This window comes from Tasmannia lanceolata, unplaced genomic scaffold, assembly GCF_043159265.1.
Source record: "Tasmannia lanceolata isolate RefF3 unplaced genomic scaffold, GAP_Taslan_0.1 ptg000006l, whole genome shotgun sequence".
Taxonomy (NCBI): domain Eukaryota; kingdom Viridiplantae; phylum Streptophyta; class Magnoliopsida; order Canellales; family Winteraceae; genus Tasmannia; species Tasmannia lanceolata.
In genome coordinates, this window is record NW_027518683.1 from 22240412 (window position 1) to 22258526 (window position 18115).

At 39.8% G+C, this 18115-nt stretch overlaps 2 protein-coding genes across 3 annotated transcripts in view; both read left to right on the plus strand.

Moving 5' to 3' along the window:
- Positions 1–11519, plus strand: part of SDIR1 (RING/U-box superfamily protein) — a 28222-nt gene extending 16703 nt beyond the window's left edge. For both annotated transcript variants that reach the window (XM_077382860.1, XM_077382861.1), the window contains exons 8-9: positions 10667–10792; positions 11121–11519. In XM_077382860.1, the coding sequence (XP_077238975.1) occupies positions 10667–10792; positions 11121–11240 (246 nt within the window). In that variant the 3' untranslated portion in view covers positions 11241–11519. The remainder of the gene's footprint in view (positions 1–10666; positions 10793–11120) is intronic.
- A 2235-nt stretch (positions 11520–13754) lies between these two features.
- On the plus strand, positions 13755–17667 carry ZIP2 (ZRT/IRT-like protein 2). Its single transcript, XM_077380775.1, has 2 exons — positions 13755–14468; positions 17146–17667. Exons 1-2 carry the CDS (start codon positions 13856–13858, stop codon positions 17535–17537), a joined length of 1005 nt encoding a protein of 334 aa, XP_077236890.1. The 5' UTR covers positions 13755–13855; the 3' UTR covers positions 17538–17667.
- The last annotated feature ends 448 nt before the right edge of the window (positions 17668–18115 follow it).

The following is an 18115-nucleotide window of genomic DNA, read 5'->3' on the forward strand; positions in this document are numbered from 1 at the left end:
AAATCAATGAAAACCATATGAAGGTCCGTTTTATTTTCTCTAAATCTATCTATTAACTGCCTAATCAAGAAGATTAGCTTCCATAGTTGATCGTCCGGGCATGAAGCCAAACTGATTCTCTGACACCTTAGTCTCTTTTCTAGCAGGACATCACGATGATAGCTTATCTGGAAGACAACTGCAACACCACGGGTTGCAGCCTATGCTTGGACGGTTGTCCATAAAGGGGTTAATACATGCGATAGACTCAAAAGACAGAAAACTCAATTGGCAAGTAGATGCATATTGTGTGAGCACTCTGAGGAAAAGCTAGATCATTTGTTATTACACTGCCCTTTCGCTTATCGTCTGTGGACAGAAGTTATGAAAATCTTTCGGGGTGCGCTGGGTTTTTCCAAAGATTATCAGGCGGGTACTATTAAATTGGAGTGGAGGTCCTTTTAGGGAAACGGGAAAGGCGCTGTGGAAATTAATTCCATACGTAATCATATGGAGTATAAGGAAAGTAAGAAATGGACATATTTTCTGTGAGAAAAAAATGTTCTGTTGATAGGGTATCAATGAAGGCGAAAGTGGAGTTATATCATGGGTAAAAGAAAAAAATAGGATCTTTTACAGTATAGGTGAAGTCTTAAGGAACTGGAGGAATGTGACTTGGGAGAAGAAAATTACTATCAAGAAGGGTCCAAAGTGGGGGCTCCACCAACTGGATGGGTAAAACTGAACTTTGATAGAAGCTCCACAGGCAATCTTGGTAGGGTAGGAATTGGAGTGGTGATCCGTGACGGAAATGGTATTGTCGTGATGTCTTATTCGGGCCCGATAGGGATCTGTTGGTGCAAATGAGGCTAAAATTCGAGGGCTACTTTTTGGGTTTAAATGGTGCTTCGACAATATCCGAGGTCCGTTCATCATTGAGGGGGACTCTACCAATGCAATTGCATGGGCCACGGAGAAAGCAAGAGGTCCTTGGAGACTTCAGCAATACATTGCTGAGGTTCTTCAGCTGGTACGCTCAATTAATCCCAAGATTGAACATCGGAGAAGATCCGCAAATGAGTTGGCGGATCAATTGGTAAGTGGGGTCATCAAGGAGGAAATGGAAATTATCTCATCAGCCATTCCGTTAAGTCTACCAATGCAATTGCATGGGCCACGGAGAAAGCAAGAGGTCCTTGGAGACTTCAGCAATACATTGCTGAAGTTCTTCAGCTGGTACGCTCAATTAATCCCAAGATTGAACATCGGAGAAGATCCGCAAATGAGTTGGCGGATCAATTGGTGAAAAGTGGGGTCATCAAGGAGGAAATGGAAATGATCTCATCAGCCATTCCGTTAAGCTGATCTTTTTTTCCTTACTTTTGGTTGGATCAAATGTATCGATGAAGGGACTTTACCTTCTACTTAGGCGACCGCTTGTCCCCTTATGTTTGTAATCCTTTGTCGGTATTAATAAAAGTCATTTTTCAATAGTCTAAGGACACCACTAAAAAAACAAATCCAACTATCTTTTGCAATTTCATGAAAATCCTTACATCTGAAGGAGCAAAACCATAATCGAACAAAAGTACAAAACAAATGACGCACCCTTGTGGTGAACAATCCGCCATGCTGAACAATCCGAATGGCAAAATCATTAATGTCTATTCTCCTACATCCCTAGATTCTCCATCAAGATACAAAAGTACAAAACAAATGACGCACCCTTGTGGTGAACAATCCGCCATGCTGAACAATCCGAATGGCAAAATCATTAATGTCTATTCTCCTACATCCCTAGATTCTCCATCAAGATACAAAATCCAAGAAAATAAAAGGAAGAAAAGCACTCCACATCTAACTGAGAATCTAAGATGACATGGAAATGCATGACAAACTATGCACACCTAGTTATTAACATTGAAGATAAAATCAATGCAAGACATCTAGATCACTGTTGCCTATAGAAAATGAAAGATTAGATGAGAAAGTGTAAGGCCCTGTTTGTCTTGGATATTGAGAATTGATTCTTGAGTAAAGTGAGAACCGTTAGTAAAGGTGAAAAAAAGAAAATCAAAGAGGTTGTAATTAAAAACAAAAGAAGGAAAACGAAAGACAAAAGAAAAAATAAGACTGAAAACCCCCAAATGAAACCCACAAAGATGACGAAGAACAATCAATTATTAACAAAAAAACAAACAAGAATGGCACTTATCCATTGCGATAAAACTGAAGAAGTGAAAACCTCAAATGAAACCCGCAAAGATAAATATAAAGTAGCAGGAAACATTTAATTTCCAACAAATTCACAACCCAAAATCCCATAATGGGAAGAAAACAAATCCAGAAAGTAAATTAAGACAAATTGGTAAAAAGCTTTCATGAAAATAAGCTTTTCTCTAAATTGCTACATATACCTTATAACACTGTTGTACCCATCTATTGTGTTCTTTAATTAACTTCCAATTTCTCTCTTTTTTCATCATAAAATAACATTCTTACCGTGCATCGCATGGATGCTCACTCTAGTGTCAAGATACGAAAAATTTCTTTAATAGCACTAATGAAGATCTTTTTCACCTTGTGTTGTTCTAAAGTCTCTTTGCAACATGAATTAAAAGATATGACAAGGAAAGGTTTCAAAATTTGAAACCTCGAGAGACGAAATGCGAGACATTCTGCAGATTTTACTACGTACCACTAATAGAATCGAAGAAAACAGAACATGGGGGTCAATGCGCTGCTAAAAAAAGACACGAGGAAGAAGCTACGGCAAACGCGATAGAGGAAGAATAGATGAAAATACCCATAGAATAAGGTTCGTTTTTTTCCCTTTCAAAAGTTCTACATTTTTTTTATAGTGATGTAGAGATTGAGTTATTGAAAGACCATCCGTCAAATAAACCAAATGGACCAACTACGCATATAGACCATTTTTTATGTATTGGATGAGGTTGTTAGCCTCAATAGTGCGTCACTCAAACGCACGACCTTCCGATATGTCTCATGTAGCCAATTTTTTCTTCAGGAGGTCGTACGTTTGCATTGAATCCCTTGGTCATTTTCATTAGATAGGGACACTAGGTTTGTGTCATATCTTGAGAACCTTATTGAGCAAAATAAAGACTACACTTTAAGTCAGCAACGGATATCATCCCCAAACAGATGGATCGACATAAATGGTCAATCGCAACTTGGAGATTTTGATGACTTATTTAGTTGGCGAGAGGCATAGTTAGTGGACCTTAATCTTATCCCATGCTGAGTCAGCTTACAATAGTTCCATTGATCATTCAAGCGGAAAATCATTCTGGACCATCCTATATCCCACCTTTTAGACCGTATACTTATACTCTACTTTGAGAGATGCACTGTTGAGGCTAACAACCTCATCCAATACATAAAGGAGGGCCTATATGAGTGGTTGGTCTATTTGGTTTATCTGACGGAGGGTCTTTCAATGAGTCAATCTCTATATCACTTTAAAAACAATGTAGATCTTTTGAAAGGAAAACATTGAACCTTATTTTATGGGTATTTGCATATGTTTTTCCTCTATCGCGTTTGCCGCAGCTTCTTCGTCGTGTCTTTTTTTAGCAGCACATCGACCCTCATGTTATGTTTTCTTCGACTCGTTTAGTGGTACGTAGCAAAAACTACAGGATGTCTAGCGCTTAGTCTCTCAAGGTTTCAGGTTTTGAAACATTTTCCTTGCCATATCTTTTAATTCCTGTTGCAAAGAGACTTTAGAACCACAAGTGATGAAAAAAATTGTCATTAGTGTTATTAAAGAATTTTTCATATCTTGTTACTAGTGTGAGCATCCGTGCAATGCACAGCATGAAAATTATTCTATGATGAAAAAAGAGAGAAATTGGAAGTTAATTAAAGAAAACAATAGATGGGTACAGCAGTGTTATGTGGTATATGTGGCAATTTAGAGAAAAGCTTATTTTTTTGAAAGCTTTTTACCAATTTGTCTTAATTAACTTTCCAGATTTGTTTTCTCCCCACAATGGGATTCTAGGTTATGAATTTGTCGGAAATTAAATGTTTCCTGCCACTTTATATGTATCTTTGCGGGTTTCATTTGAGGTTTTCACTTCTTTAGTTTTACCATTTTATTTGCTTTTTGGTTGATGGTTGACTGGTCTTTGTCATCTATGTGGGTTTCATTTGGGGGTTTTCAGTCTCATTTTTTCCTTTGCTTTTCATTTTCCTTCTTTCCTTCTTAATTACAGCCTCATTGATTTTTTTCCCCTTTACTAGCGGTTCTCACTTTATTCGAGAATCAATTCTCAATATTTAAGACAAACATGGCCACCCTTCTCATCTACTCTTTCATTTTCTATAGGCAACAATGATCTAGATGTATTGCATTGATTTTATCTTCAATGTTCATAAGTAGGTGTGCATAGTCTGTCATGCATTTCCAAGTATCGTGAACAGTACCGTGAACAACACCTCTCTATCATTTCTCCCTTAAGGACCTTTTCTCTCATCTAAGGGTCCCTTTTCTTACCTAAGGGTTTCCTCTCTCACATTCTCTCTCTTTTCTTCATGGTTTAAATCCCCTTGTGCTCTCCTTTCCTTGGCTTCCGCAGCTCCGATTCGTCCCCTCATCTCCATTCTCATCTTTGGCTAGTCATCTTTTGTCTTTTTTCTGCTTTGTCTCTTCATCGGAGCCGCGATATTAAGGGTGCACGCCACGTGTTTGCTGAAATGTCTGAGTGAACTATCGTGCCTCTGATTTCATCTTCTAGCCTATATTCTTCTCCTGGATAGTGATCCTATGTCTTCTTCTGCTATGTCTCTTCATTAAAGCCATGATATCATGGCCGGGCCCGTCGTGTGATTCTACACCTCTCTCTTGTCTATCCTTTGTCGTCGTTGCGGTTGAGAGTGTCTTTATATCCTCATGTCCTCATGGATCCTCATGTTGCATATCGGATCGACTCTTCCACCTCCGGCTCCTTTATCAAGTTATTCTAGTTCTGTGGAGGCTTCTTTTCCGCAGATGGCTTCTATCCCTCTTGACTGGTCCGTTCCTTCCCTCACATGTATCTTCCCTTGTGCACAATGTTGTATACGACCTCATGGGTCTAGTGCCCATTCTATTGATACTTCTATTCTTGGAGCGTATGTTGGCGGTGACCATTCTGGCCATGACAGTGGTCTCTTTGCCAGAGTTCAGGGCTGTCGAGGCCGTGATTCCGCGAGCAGTCGTATCTTTGATGGGCGTGGGCGCCCTTCCTGCTCTCGTTATCCAGCAACGGGACATTCTGTGGCTACGTGCTCTGCCTCTACTTCCTCCACTGGACCGGTAGCACATGATGACTGTTTCCTTATCTCCAGAGCCGACTAAGATGAGTTTTTGCGCCTTTTTCTCAGCTCAGTGGTTCGCCAGCTTCACTTCTTTCTACTTCTGGCTATTGGATTATTTATTCCGGAGCCTTCAACCATCTGACTGGTAAGTCTGCTTCCCTTAGTTCCTTTCGGCCTCTTCATCAGGCCTCTGCTATTACCCTGGCCGATGGGACTGCTGCACCCATCTCTGGTATTGGTGCTATATCTCCTCATTCCGGTCTCACCTTGTCATCAGTACCCTGTGTTCCTAAGTCACTCTTTAATTTACTTTCTGTTAGCCAACTTACCAAGAGTCTTAACTGTTCCGTCTCTTTCTTTCCCTCATGGTGTTTTTCAGGATCTTTCTACCGGAAAGACGATTGCTTCGGGTCGTGTGGTAAATGGTCTCTTTCACATTCACCGTGACCCTCCTCGTGCCGTGTTGCATACTTTTGTTGATGCTTATCAGTGGCATCGCCGTCTCAGCCATCCCTCCCTTACCCGACTTCAGCAGTCTTTTGTTGTTTCTGACCCTCTTCAGCCCTTTCAATGAGAGTCCTGTCAGCTCGGGAAACACCATCGTGTGTCATTCCCGTCCCGGGTTGTTAGTCGTTCCTCTACTCCTTTTGAGCTAGTGCATTCTGATGTATGGGGTCCCTCTAGGACATCTCTTTCTTGTTATCGATATTTTGTCGTCTTTGTGGATGATTTCTCTCGTATGACTTGGTTGTTTCTCCTTAAAGACTGCTCTGATGTCTTTCATTTTTTTCACACGTTTCATGCAGAGATTACTACCCAATTTGCTTATTCTCTTAAGTGTTTGCTCACTGATAATGCTAGGGAGTACTTCTCAGCTGCCTTTCGAGATTTCTTATCTATGCATGGCATTATTCATCAATCCTTTTGCGCCTACACCTCCAAGCAAAATTGTGTTGTTGAGAGGAAATTTCGATACTTACTTGATATGGCCCGCACTCTTCTCTTTCAAATGCGGGTTCCTCATCTCTATTGGAGTGATGCCATCCTTACATCTTGTTTCCTTGCTAATCAACTCCCCTTTTCTGTTTTAGATGGCACCTCCCCCTTCTCGCCCTTACGCCCTCAGGGGGATCCATTTCTCCTCACTTCATGGATTTTTAGTTGTGTTTGTTTGTTCACAACTTGTCACCCGTCCTGGATAAGCTGGCCCCTCGAGCGGAGCGATGTCTTTTTGGGGTATTCTCGCACCCAGAAAGGTTATCACTGTTATAGCCCTCGACTACGACACTTATTTATTTCTGGCGATGTCACATTTTTTAAGTCCATCTCCTACTTTACTGCTCCTGCTGTGAGTAGTCCCATTGTATCCGACGCTCAGGTTCCTGTTCTACCTGATGATGTATGTTCACCCTCTTTACCATTGCAGCTGCCCTTGGCTCCTCCTCCTTCAGCTCCTATGTAGGTTTATCATCGGTGACAGAGGCCAGTGTACCCCACCCTACTCCAAAGCATTGCCTTCTTAGCCGGCAATCCCGGCTCCATCTCAGGTACCTCGTCTTCCCTCTTCAGATGTGGCTGTAGACTCTCCTATTGTCTCATGTATCCGTTCTCACACCACTGCCCATCCTATCTCCTCTAATGTTTCTTATGATCACTAAACCCCCTCTTTTCGTAGCTTTGTCTCCTCCTTGTCTTCTGTTTCTTTGCCTAGGTCCGTTCAGGAAGCTCTTGCTCACCCCGGTTGGCGTGTTGCTATGGACAACGAGATGGCCGCTCTTGAGGCTAATCATACGTAGGATGTGGTCACTCCTCCTCCTGGTGCTCAGCTTGTGGGCTGTCGATGAGTCTATGCCATCAAATATTTTCCAGATGGGACTATTGAGCGCCGTAAGGGGTGCCTCGTTGCCAAATCATATCCTCAAACCTATGGCATTGACTGCACAGAGACATTTTCTCACAAATCCCCTCCGTATGTGTGCTTATATCTCTAGTCGTCAACCAAGGGTGGCCATTATATTAGCTCGATGTCAAAAATGCATTCCTCCTTGGAGACTTGGCTGAGGAGGTGTATATGGAGCAACCTCCAGGTTACGTTGCTCAGGGGGAGATGTCCTCCTTAGTTTGCCTGCTTCGAAAATCATTATATAGTCTCAAACAGTCGCCTCGAGCTTGGTTTTGAAAGTTTAGTGATGCTATCATGCGATATGGCATGAAACAATGAGCTGTTGATCACTCAGTATTTAGTCACCAGTCAGATGCTCGCCATGCCCTTCTCATAGTCTATGTGGATGACATTATCATTACAGGGAGTGACACAATTGGCATACAAAGGTTAAATGTCTTTATGCAAAAAGAATTCTCCACAAAATACCTTGGACGCGTTTGATATTTTTTGGGGATTGAAGTAGTTTACTCGGGTAGTACTCTCTCCCTTTCACAACGAAAGTATGTATTAGATCTACTAGATGAGACAGAGTCATTGGGTGTGAAACCAGCTGCCACTCCCATGGATCAAAATACAAAGCTACTCCCAGAAGAGGGCGACTTGTTAGAGAACCCTGACAGGTATCGACAGCTAGTTGGGAAACTCACATACCTCACAGTCACTCGCCCGGATATTTCATATGCAGTGGGGGTTGTAGCCAGTTCATGAGTGCTCCTAGCACTTCCCACTGGGCAGGTGTCATTTAGATTCTGCGATATTTGAAAAGCAGCCTAGGGAAAGGGCTGTTTTTCAAGAGACATGGCCATCAGAGGATGGAAGGGTTTTGTGAAGCTGACTGGGTTGGGTCACCAGCGGATAGACGATCCACGACTGGGTATTATAACTTTGTTGGAGGCAATTTAGTATCCTGGCGTAGTAAGAAGCAAAACGTTGTATCAAAGTTGATTGCCGAAGCCGAATACCGAGCTATGTCTGACACTGGTAGTGAGATTATCTGGCTGCGTTCTCTTCTAGCTGAGATTGGATTCCCACCATCATCACCAGCTCAGTTGTATTGCGACAATAAGGCTGCCGTTCATATTGCCACCTATCCTGTCTTTTATGAGTGTACCAAACATAGAGGTGGACTGCCATTTCATACAGCGTAGAATCCAACAGGGAGAGATACACTACTTTTACTCGATCAGCTAGCTTATGCTCTTACCAAGCCCTTGAGTAGAGCTAAACTAAGTGATATTTGTAACAAGCTAGGAATGCACAATATATACATTACAGCTTAAGGGGGAGTGTTAGAAGTGTGCTTGTACGCCTAAGGGCAGTTTGATCTTTTGTATCCTTCTCTCTTTATATATACGGATGGGAGCTAATCCTCAACTCACTCATTCTCTTTTGTTCTAATTTCTAACAGTTTCGAATAAAATTCAAGGTTGTTATCTCTCAGAAAAGAATACAAGAAGTAGAGGAAGATTTCATGGGAATGGGAGTTAGCAATACGAGTCCTCTCTTTAATTCACTTCTGAGAGGATTACAAATAACAAAAGAAATACCCTATTTTTTAGAAATTCCTCCAAATACTATAGAACCACCCATATTCTAGCACCATGTGTCAGGCGTTGCCACATATGATGCATGAGAGTTGCCTCCTCTCTTTAATTCACTTCCGAGAGAATTACAAATAACAAAAGAAATACCCTAATTTTAGAAAATCCTCCAAATACTATAGAACCACCCATATTCTAGCACCATGTGTCAGGCGGTGCCACATTTGATGCATGCGAGTTGCCTTGGAAATTGCCACCTTAAGTGACAGGTTTTATCACAAGAAAATGGGATGTAGCATTGCAAACATCGAGACTCATTGAGGGCTCGTGTCTCAGGATGGCCATTGCAGCATATTATGATACTCATTGAGCATGGCCTGTGTATCTTAGGATGGCCATTGCAGCATATTATGATACTCGTTGAGGATGGCATGTGTCTTAGGATGACCATTGTAGCCAAGGTTTAAGGTTTCAATTCTGGTTATGCTGAAAATGGAAACGTGTTGGTTTCAGATGAAAATTTAGGTGGAAATTCTATAAAATTCGGAAACGTATAAACCATAGTTGCCAGATGGGAAACGATTTCGGGAAGAGAGACGGGAAACGGTTTCAGGAAACGCAAGAAAAAAGAAAGAGGGGAAACGGGAAAACAATAAAAAATCGTACGAAAAACGTGTTAGAAACACATTAGAAACATTTAAGAAACAATAGAGAAACATTAATGAAAACGCATGTGAAACACAAGGAAAACATGAAATATATGGTTTTGTAGATTTAAATTTTGTGAAGCTCAAATTTCTATTTAGATATTTCTTACTTTTGGTTTTTATTATGTTATACGATGTTACTTTCCTTTTTAATATCTATTCCACAATTTTTTTGTGTGTTTTTTTAAAAATGATTCTCGTAAGTTTCAGACATATTTCCCACGTTTCACATACTTTTTTATTGGTTTTCCATACGATTCTCACGTGTTTCATATAAGTTTCTTATATGTTTCTCATGCATTTCGGAAACAAGTTTTCCACCTTTTAGGGGAAACGAGTTTCCCACCTTTCTGAAACGCGTTTTAGGGGAAACGAGTTCCCCACCTGCCCAAGGAGTTTCCGGCTACTATGACTATAAACATATGGAAATAATAGAAATGTAAGATGAAACTTCAGGTGATGCTAGAGTAAGTACAAATACACACTCAAAAATCAACATATACGGAAAAAAATCCATAATGGCTTAACAACGTCAAACACATAGTGGCATGTGCTGTTGCTGGCGAATGTCTGATAATTCAGTATATCCCACATTTCGCATGTAATTTAAATAATATTTATACATAATATACAAACCACAATTTACTTGCAATTCACACACATATTATTATGTAACACTATACTAATACACTCATGGGTTATTGTTTCGCTATGCATTTTGGTTTCGATATGTGTTTCGGTGCAGATGGAAACAAAAACATTTCTGCCGTATCTTCAGTTTTGTTGGAAATTTAAAACTATGATTGTAGCATATTAAGATGCGTAGTTTGGTTGGAAAATGTCACATGATAGCCACTAAACATGTTGCCTAATTTTGATCATCCTAGAACTATCTATATGCAAAAGCATGCTGCAAAGTTGTAGCTCTCAAAAGTGGCTACTCCTCTTGTGGGTATGTAAATGGAATTGATATCCACACACCCTTGTTTTGATAATGTCACTCTCTTTGATTTGCACTTTTAATCAGGTGTTACAATTCCCTTGAGTGTGTTTGTGTGTGTGCATGCAGAGCACTATTGTTTTTACCTTGATTGTTTTACTTGTTGAATTTATGGCAACGGTATTTTTTTCTCTTCACTATTTTTATCAATATACTTTTTGTTAAGCAGAAAAAACAAGACTCCAACAAACCAGATGGAAGTATGAAAACTCCAGAAGACGAACTGACATGTAGTGTTTGCTTGGAGCAAGTCAATGTGGGAGAACTCATCCGTAGCTTGCCATGCTTGCATCAGGTCACTACATTTCTTTGCATGAGAGAGTAAAAACCATTATTCATGACACCATCCACTATTTGGGATTTGGAATCAAAATGAGAGTAAAAACTATCATTCATGACACCATCCACTATTTTCCCTTTACGATATTCGCTTTCATCGGTTTACATTTACGTATCGGACAACTTATTTTTCATTAAGTATCCATGAATTGTTCTCATGCAATGTCATACAAGTGGTTTTAAAAGTTATATATGGAAAAACGAATTCATTTACTTTTGTGGATGTGAGGTTATTTGGACTAAAATATTTTAACAATCTGCTAATCCGAAATTCTGTGACACAGTTTCATGCGAATTGCATTGATCCATGGTTGCGACAACAGGGGACTTGCCCCGTCTGTAAATTTAGAGCAGGATCGGGGTGGCAGGAAAGTGGTGAAATGGGAAATTCTTACATGGTTTAGGCTTTTAATCGGCCTTTGGTCCTCTGATTTGGTTACTGGCTCCCTTTGTATGTAATCAATATATATTCCATAAATGTTATATCAAAGTTCAGTTTGACATGTATATCTCTATAACTGCATGGTTTTCTCAAATTCATTGACTAAAAGTGAAATGGATGTCATTTTGGGATGTAAAACCCACTGCAGACATTACATGTATGCAATTGAAAATTAACACGATGAGTTGTAGCTTGAGCTGAAGTTCTTAATGAAATAATTGTGAGTTTGGGTTCGGGATCATCTAGGCCAAATAGAAAAATACAAGAAAGAAAAACATTATCATTAGAAAATCATGATAAAATTAGAGGACGGAGGTTGCTTCGTGTTGGGCCCGGTTGCCAAGGCCTCAATCCAACCCGAATTCCAAATTTAAATCGGGTTGGCTTTTCCCAATCCTAATCCAACCCAACCCAACTTGAGAAAATGCCAACCCAACTCGAGCCAAAATCAGGTTGAACCCAACCCAAGTTGCACCCTAAGGGGTAGAGGGAGGGTGAGAGGAGAGACTTGAGAGGGCACGAATAAGTGTGACTAGAGGCTGAGAAGTGGCTAAAAAACAAAAAAAAAATTTGTCATATTTTTGGTGGACTTTCGTTTCGCTGCTACGAATTTGTTTTCATGGTAAACAAAGGAAATGGATGCAGAAAGCTTGATAGGATGGCGTTGTTGCTTAAAATGGCCGCAGAAATGATTTCGGCGCTCCATTATTTTGAAAAACATGCGCTCCACTTGTTTGTCGTGTAATATTTAAAGGTGTTTAAGAGCTTTTTGAAAATCATAATATTCCTTTGACGGCCCTTTGAATACTACACGATAAAAATTGGAGCGCCTTTTATCAAAACATTGGAGTGCTGAAATCATTTCCCCTTAAAAAAATTGCCAAAATACTTACATTATTAGTAAAATGGCTTTGACATATTCAAAGTCGTTAATCACAACGAGCTAACTAGGCAATATGATAAAGAACCTATTATTAAATTAAATTAAATCGGTTCATACATTGTACTAAAGATTACGTTTGCCAAATTAAATCGGTTCATACATTGTACTAAAGATTACGTTTGTGCTAAGTATGTTGTACCGCACTTTCATGCCCCACAATTGCTCATCCCTCACAATAGTAAGGGAAATGATAAATGCGCCCCTTTTCATCACTTTGAACACCCAGCTATAGTGTATCTATGACTGCAAAGGTGCTGATGTACTTCACGATTGAAGGAATGAAGTGACCTGATTGCCACGTACAATGCAGCTGGGTTTCCCAAGGGATGAAAAGGGGTACATTTATAATTTCCCAATATTAAAGGTGTCAATGGAGTCAGACAGTCCGATTGACCTGGATCCAAAAGTTAATCGACAGGATTTGAGTATAGCAATTCGGTCTCATCAGTTTCCATTGGATCCATATAAAGTCAGTCTTAGATCCAGTTGGAGGGCACAAATGTACGAAAATATACTTCCAAACAACATTTTACTTTTCCACATTACATATTAATGATTATTTTAGGGCAGTGCCGAGAGAGAGAGAGAGAGAGAGAGAGAGAGAGAGAGAGAGAGAGAGAGAGAGAGAGAGAGAGAGAGAGAGAGAGAGAGAGGAGAGAGCGATATATATATATATATATATATATATATATATATATCGCTCCATTTGATTGGTCCTCACATAGATAGGGTGTCCACAAAAAATCAGCTCCATAGGATCATCCTAACCCTTCAAACCATGGAGGCAAAAAATGGACAAATTTGTGAAGGTTTATACACGTCCATTTTACCTCCACAAATCGTAGGGCTGGGATGATCCTATGGAGCTGATTTTTTATGGACACCCTATCTATGTGAGGGCCAATCAAATGAATGGAAACAAATAATATGCCCTCTATTGTATTTTAAGCTAGTGTGTAGATAACTTATCTACACATGTGTGAAGGAACCGTTTACTTATATATATATATATATATATATATATATATATATATATATATATATGTGTGTGTGTGTGTGTGTGTGTGTGGGGGTCCATCTAAGATATTAGGGGGTCGATTTATCACTGCCCTTATTTTATCCTCTCTCTCTCTAGTTTTTTCCCTCTTCTCTACCCTATCCTAAACGTGAACAACATTTATAGGATCTAAGACACTGCGATGGACCTCAGATTCAAAATGCATTGAGACCCAGATGCAAAAAGTGGATCTGAAAAATGCTCTGAAAAGAATCCGACCAGTAAGGGACCCAAATGAATAATGACTGTTCTCACATGATGTCCAAAACTTTTTTCTCGGATAGATGTGACCATTGGATAAGCATGTTATTGTGGCCTTAAATATCCATGCTGGAGCCCAAGAAATGTTCCTTAGTATAGTACTTATAGTTGTTAATCTCATCCCCTAATTGTATATGTAGTACATCCTTCAAAAAGTCAACAGTGTACTACACACAACATTGAATGAACGAAAAAATCAACATGGAAATGTGTCTGTTTTTGTTCCTTTTATGTGCACAAAACCACCATAACCACAACCAAATCAATCCCACAAAAAGAGGGAAACAAACGCCCTTTTCTTCCCTCTAATCCACCCATGTCTTCAACTTCCATGAAAGCTCTTAAATCATATTCTCTAATACTATTTCTCATCTTATCTCTTCAATGCTACCTAACAAAAGGCCATGGAGATGATCAAGCCAGCGGCACCGATGGCTCTGTCAATTTGCACTCGAGAGGCCTAATTCTTGTGAAGATTTGGTGCCTCTTAATCCTTCTTGTAAGCACCTTTGTTGGAGGTGTTTCGCCGTACTTTTACCGATGGAATGAGAGCTTCCTTCTATTAGGGACTCAATTTGCTGGTGGGGTATTCTTGGGGACTTCTTTGATGCATTTCTTAAGCGATTCGAATGGGACTTTCGAGAGTCTTACGACGAAATCGTACCCTTTTGCGTTCATGCTCGCGTCGTCTGGTTATCTTTTGACGATGCTCGGCGACTGTTTGGTGATGTTGGTCACTAAGGGTAATAATGCAAAGGAAGCTAAAATAGAGGTGGAAGACGGAAGGAGGGGCGAACAAGAAGGCAAAGAGACGGGGGTGGAGCTCCATCCGGCTTTCGCTAAGACGTCTTCGTGGGGAGATACCATCTTGCTCATCCTTGCTCTTTGTTTCCATTCAGTTTTTGAAGGAATAGCAGTTGGTGTTGCAGGTATAATTCTTAACATGCTTCTGTTTTATACATCCATTTATCTGTATATATATCCTATCAATCTGTATCTCAGTGATTTTATGCCTAAACTATGTATTGAAATTAGGTTTATATATAATTCATCCCTTAGTGGCCCAATTCCTGCACACGCTAATGTATTCAGATGTCTATAGCCCTTGGTGGCCCACACAAGCTCATGTATTCAGATGCATGGTTTTAAATTTCGACCGAAATCCGATTCGGACCGAAATTTCGGATTTCGGTGAGTACCGAAACTGAAACGTACCGAAACCGAAATACCCGAAATTTACCAAATTTCGATCGAAATTTCAGGAATTTCGTCGAAATTGATATTAAAATAATAATATTTTATTGGGTTAAAGTATTTGGAACGAAATTACCGAAATTTCGTCGATCGAAATTTCGTCCTAAAAAACAGGAATTTCGTGCGCGGTACCAAATTTAGCCCGAAATTTCAGGATTTCCGCTGAAATTTCGGTTTCGGACAAGTCCAAAATTTTAGCCGAAACCGAAATTTAAAACCATGTTCAGATGTATATAATGTCTTTATGCATTTATTTAGTTATCCATAGTTTACATGTAAGCCACACCTAGAGAAAACAGGACGGCCCAGATGGTAAGCCCTGCCTTGGTTTGATCCATGGCTAAATCACTATGATTAAGGCATCTAACTTCTAGGCCCCTTTTTGTTTTGGATTTTAAGAACCAATTGTGACTCATTATTGGACTCAAATTTACTTTTAATTTTGGGAGGGATTCCGACTTCCATGAGGATGGGTACTTAGAATTGCCCCGTGATGACTAGCCAATCGAGAACCACTTTTTTCCATTAAGGCACAGGTCCATGGTGACCTATTTTTATCAAGATCAATATCCAAAACCGAAATTTTGTCCTAAATAACCGGAATTTCGTGCGCGGTACCAAATTTCGCCCGAAATTTCAGGATTTCCGCTGAATTTTCGGTTTCGGACAAGTCCAAAATTTTAGCCGAAACTGAAATTTAAAACCATGTTCAGATGTATATAATGTCTTTATGCATTTATTTAGTTATCCATAGTTTACATGTAAGCCACACCTAGAGAAAACAGGACGGCCCAGATGGTAAGCCCTGCCTTGGTTTGATCCATGGCTAAATCACTATGATTAAGGCATCTAACTTCTAGGCCCCTTTTTGTTTTGGATTTTAAGAACCAATTGTGACTCATTATTGGACTCAAATTTACTTTTAATTTTGAGAGGGATTCCGACTTCCATGAGGATGGGTACTTAGAATTGCCCCGTGATGACTAGCCAATCGAGAACCACTTTTTTCCATTAAGGCACAGGTCCATGGTGACCTATTTTTATCAAGATCAGATCGAAATTTCGTCCTAAAAAACCGGAATTTCGTGCGCAGTACCAAATTTCGCCCGAAATTTCAGGATTTCCGCTGAATTTTCGGTTTCGGACAAGTCCAAAATTTTAGCCGAAACCGAAATTTAAAACCATGTTCAGATGTATATAATGTCTTTATGCATTTATTTAGTTATCCATAGTTTACATGTAAGCCCCACCTAGAGAAAACAGGACAGCCCAGATGGTAAGCCCTGCCTTGGTTTGATCCATGGCTAAAGCACTATGATTAAGGCATCTAACTTCTAGGCCCCTTTTTGTTTTGGATTTTAAGAACCAATTGTGAGTCATTATTGGACTCAAATTTACTTTTAATTTTAAGAGGGATTCCCACTTCCATGAGGATGGGTACTTAGAATTGACCCGTGATGACCAGCCAATCGAAAACCACTTTTTTCCATTGAGGCACAGGTCCATGGTGGCCTATTTTTCTCAAGATCAATATCCAAAACCAGCCAATGAAGACTCACCCATCGAGACTCAGACCCATTGAAGCTCTTGGCTATTCATCTTGCAAGAGATATTCACAGTGGACATTTAGCAACCAGCATCAGTCACCATCATCAGCAGACCTTCATCATCACTTGCTTAGCTGGTGAATTCAAATTCCATTTCTTAATTGGGTGATTCTATTGTAATCAGAAATATGTAGATTTTCAATCCACATATGTTTGATGGGACATATTAGTATAATTAAATCATATCTGTTCGTTGGATCATTAGGATGTTAGATTAGGCTATCTATGTTAGATTAGGTAGTTACATTAGGCAGTTAGATTAGATTAGGATTATCTCTTTTCTCTTCCCTTCTTATCTTAATCTTTCTCTGTTTATCCCCTTGAGTGTCGCATATAAGCACTCATTAGGGCTAATGGTAAGGTAACATTAATTTGTGGAAATCATTACTTATAAAGACATGGTTTTTTTTAGTTAGATTAATCTCAGCCCTTCACACTAAAAAGTCAAAATTTAAGGTATATTTAATAGCTCTGGAGAAATCAACATTTAAATCTATTAACAAACAAGCAAACTAAAGAGTTTCCCTATTTTAAAAATCAGCACACCCGTCTGGTCTTAAAAATATTGAGTAATATTTGGTCCTTAAAAATATAGGGGTGCAACTCGGGTTGATTTTTTAGAATTTTATTTGAGCTTTTTCCATAAAATCAGGTAGTTTACGGTTGATTCTAATTCATTCTTTCAGCAAATGCTCACCCTGACTCGACCCAAATTGTACCTCTACTTACAAAGACATATTTTCAGATACCAAGGCAGAGGCATGGAGGAACCTGTGGACAATAAGCTTGCACAAAATATTCGCGGCCGTCGCCATGGGAATCGCCTTACTTAGAATGCTACCAAACAGACCATTCTTGATGACTTCGGCTTACTCGTTCGCTTTTGCAATTTCAAGCCCCATCGGAGTTGGAATCGGAATCGCGATTGATGCCACCACCCAAGGAGCAGTGGCTGATTGGATGTATGCCATCTCCATGGGCCTTGCTTGTGGGGTCTTCATCTATGTGGCCATCAACCATCTTATAGCCAAAGGATTCAGACCCTATGAGCCATCCTATTTTGATACTCCTTTCTTTAAGTTTATTGCCGTGCTTGCTGGGGTGGGAGTGATAGCTGTTGTCATGATTTGGGACTAGTGTAACATGCCTTAGAAGTCAGAACATTACTTTCTTTGCTCTAATGGTACATATAAAAGTTATCAAGTGTGTGAGGCTATTTCATCTTGTCTTTTTAATGAATTAAGGCCAATTTTGGCAACTGTTAAAAGGTGTATTATGTACCCTTAAGAGCATAGTAGCCCATTTTAAGCTCACCAAACTTATAGTGAGCTTAAGCGCCCAATCACATTGGGGCCTACTTTGTTAGGATGATCCAAAGCATTCATTTGAAAGGCCCTTACATAGATGGGGTGTGTACAAAAAATCAGCTCCATAGGATCATCCTAACCCATCCATTTGTGGGACCCATGTGATTGGGGCGCTAAGCTCACCATAAGTTTGGTGAGCTTAAGCTGACCAACACTTTCCTCATATAGGATGATCCTATGGAGCTGATTTTTGGTACACACGCCATCTATGTAAGGGCCTTTCAAATGAATGCTTTGGATCATCCTAACAAAGTAGGCCCCAATGTGATTGGGTGCTTAAGCTCACCAACACTTTCCTTATATATATATACCAAGTAAGGGGGAGTGGACTTCACTTCTTCCTTTTCT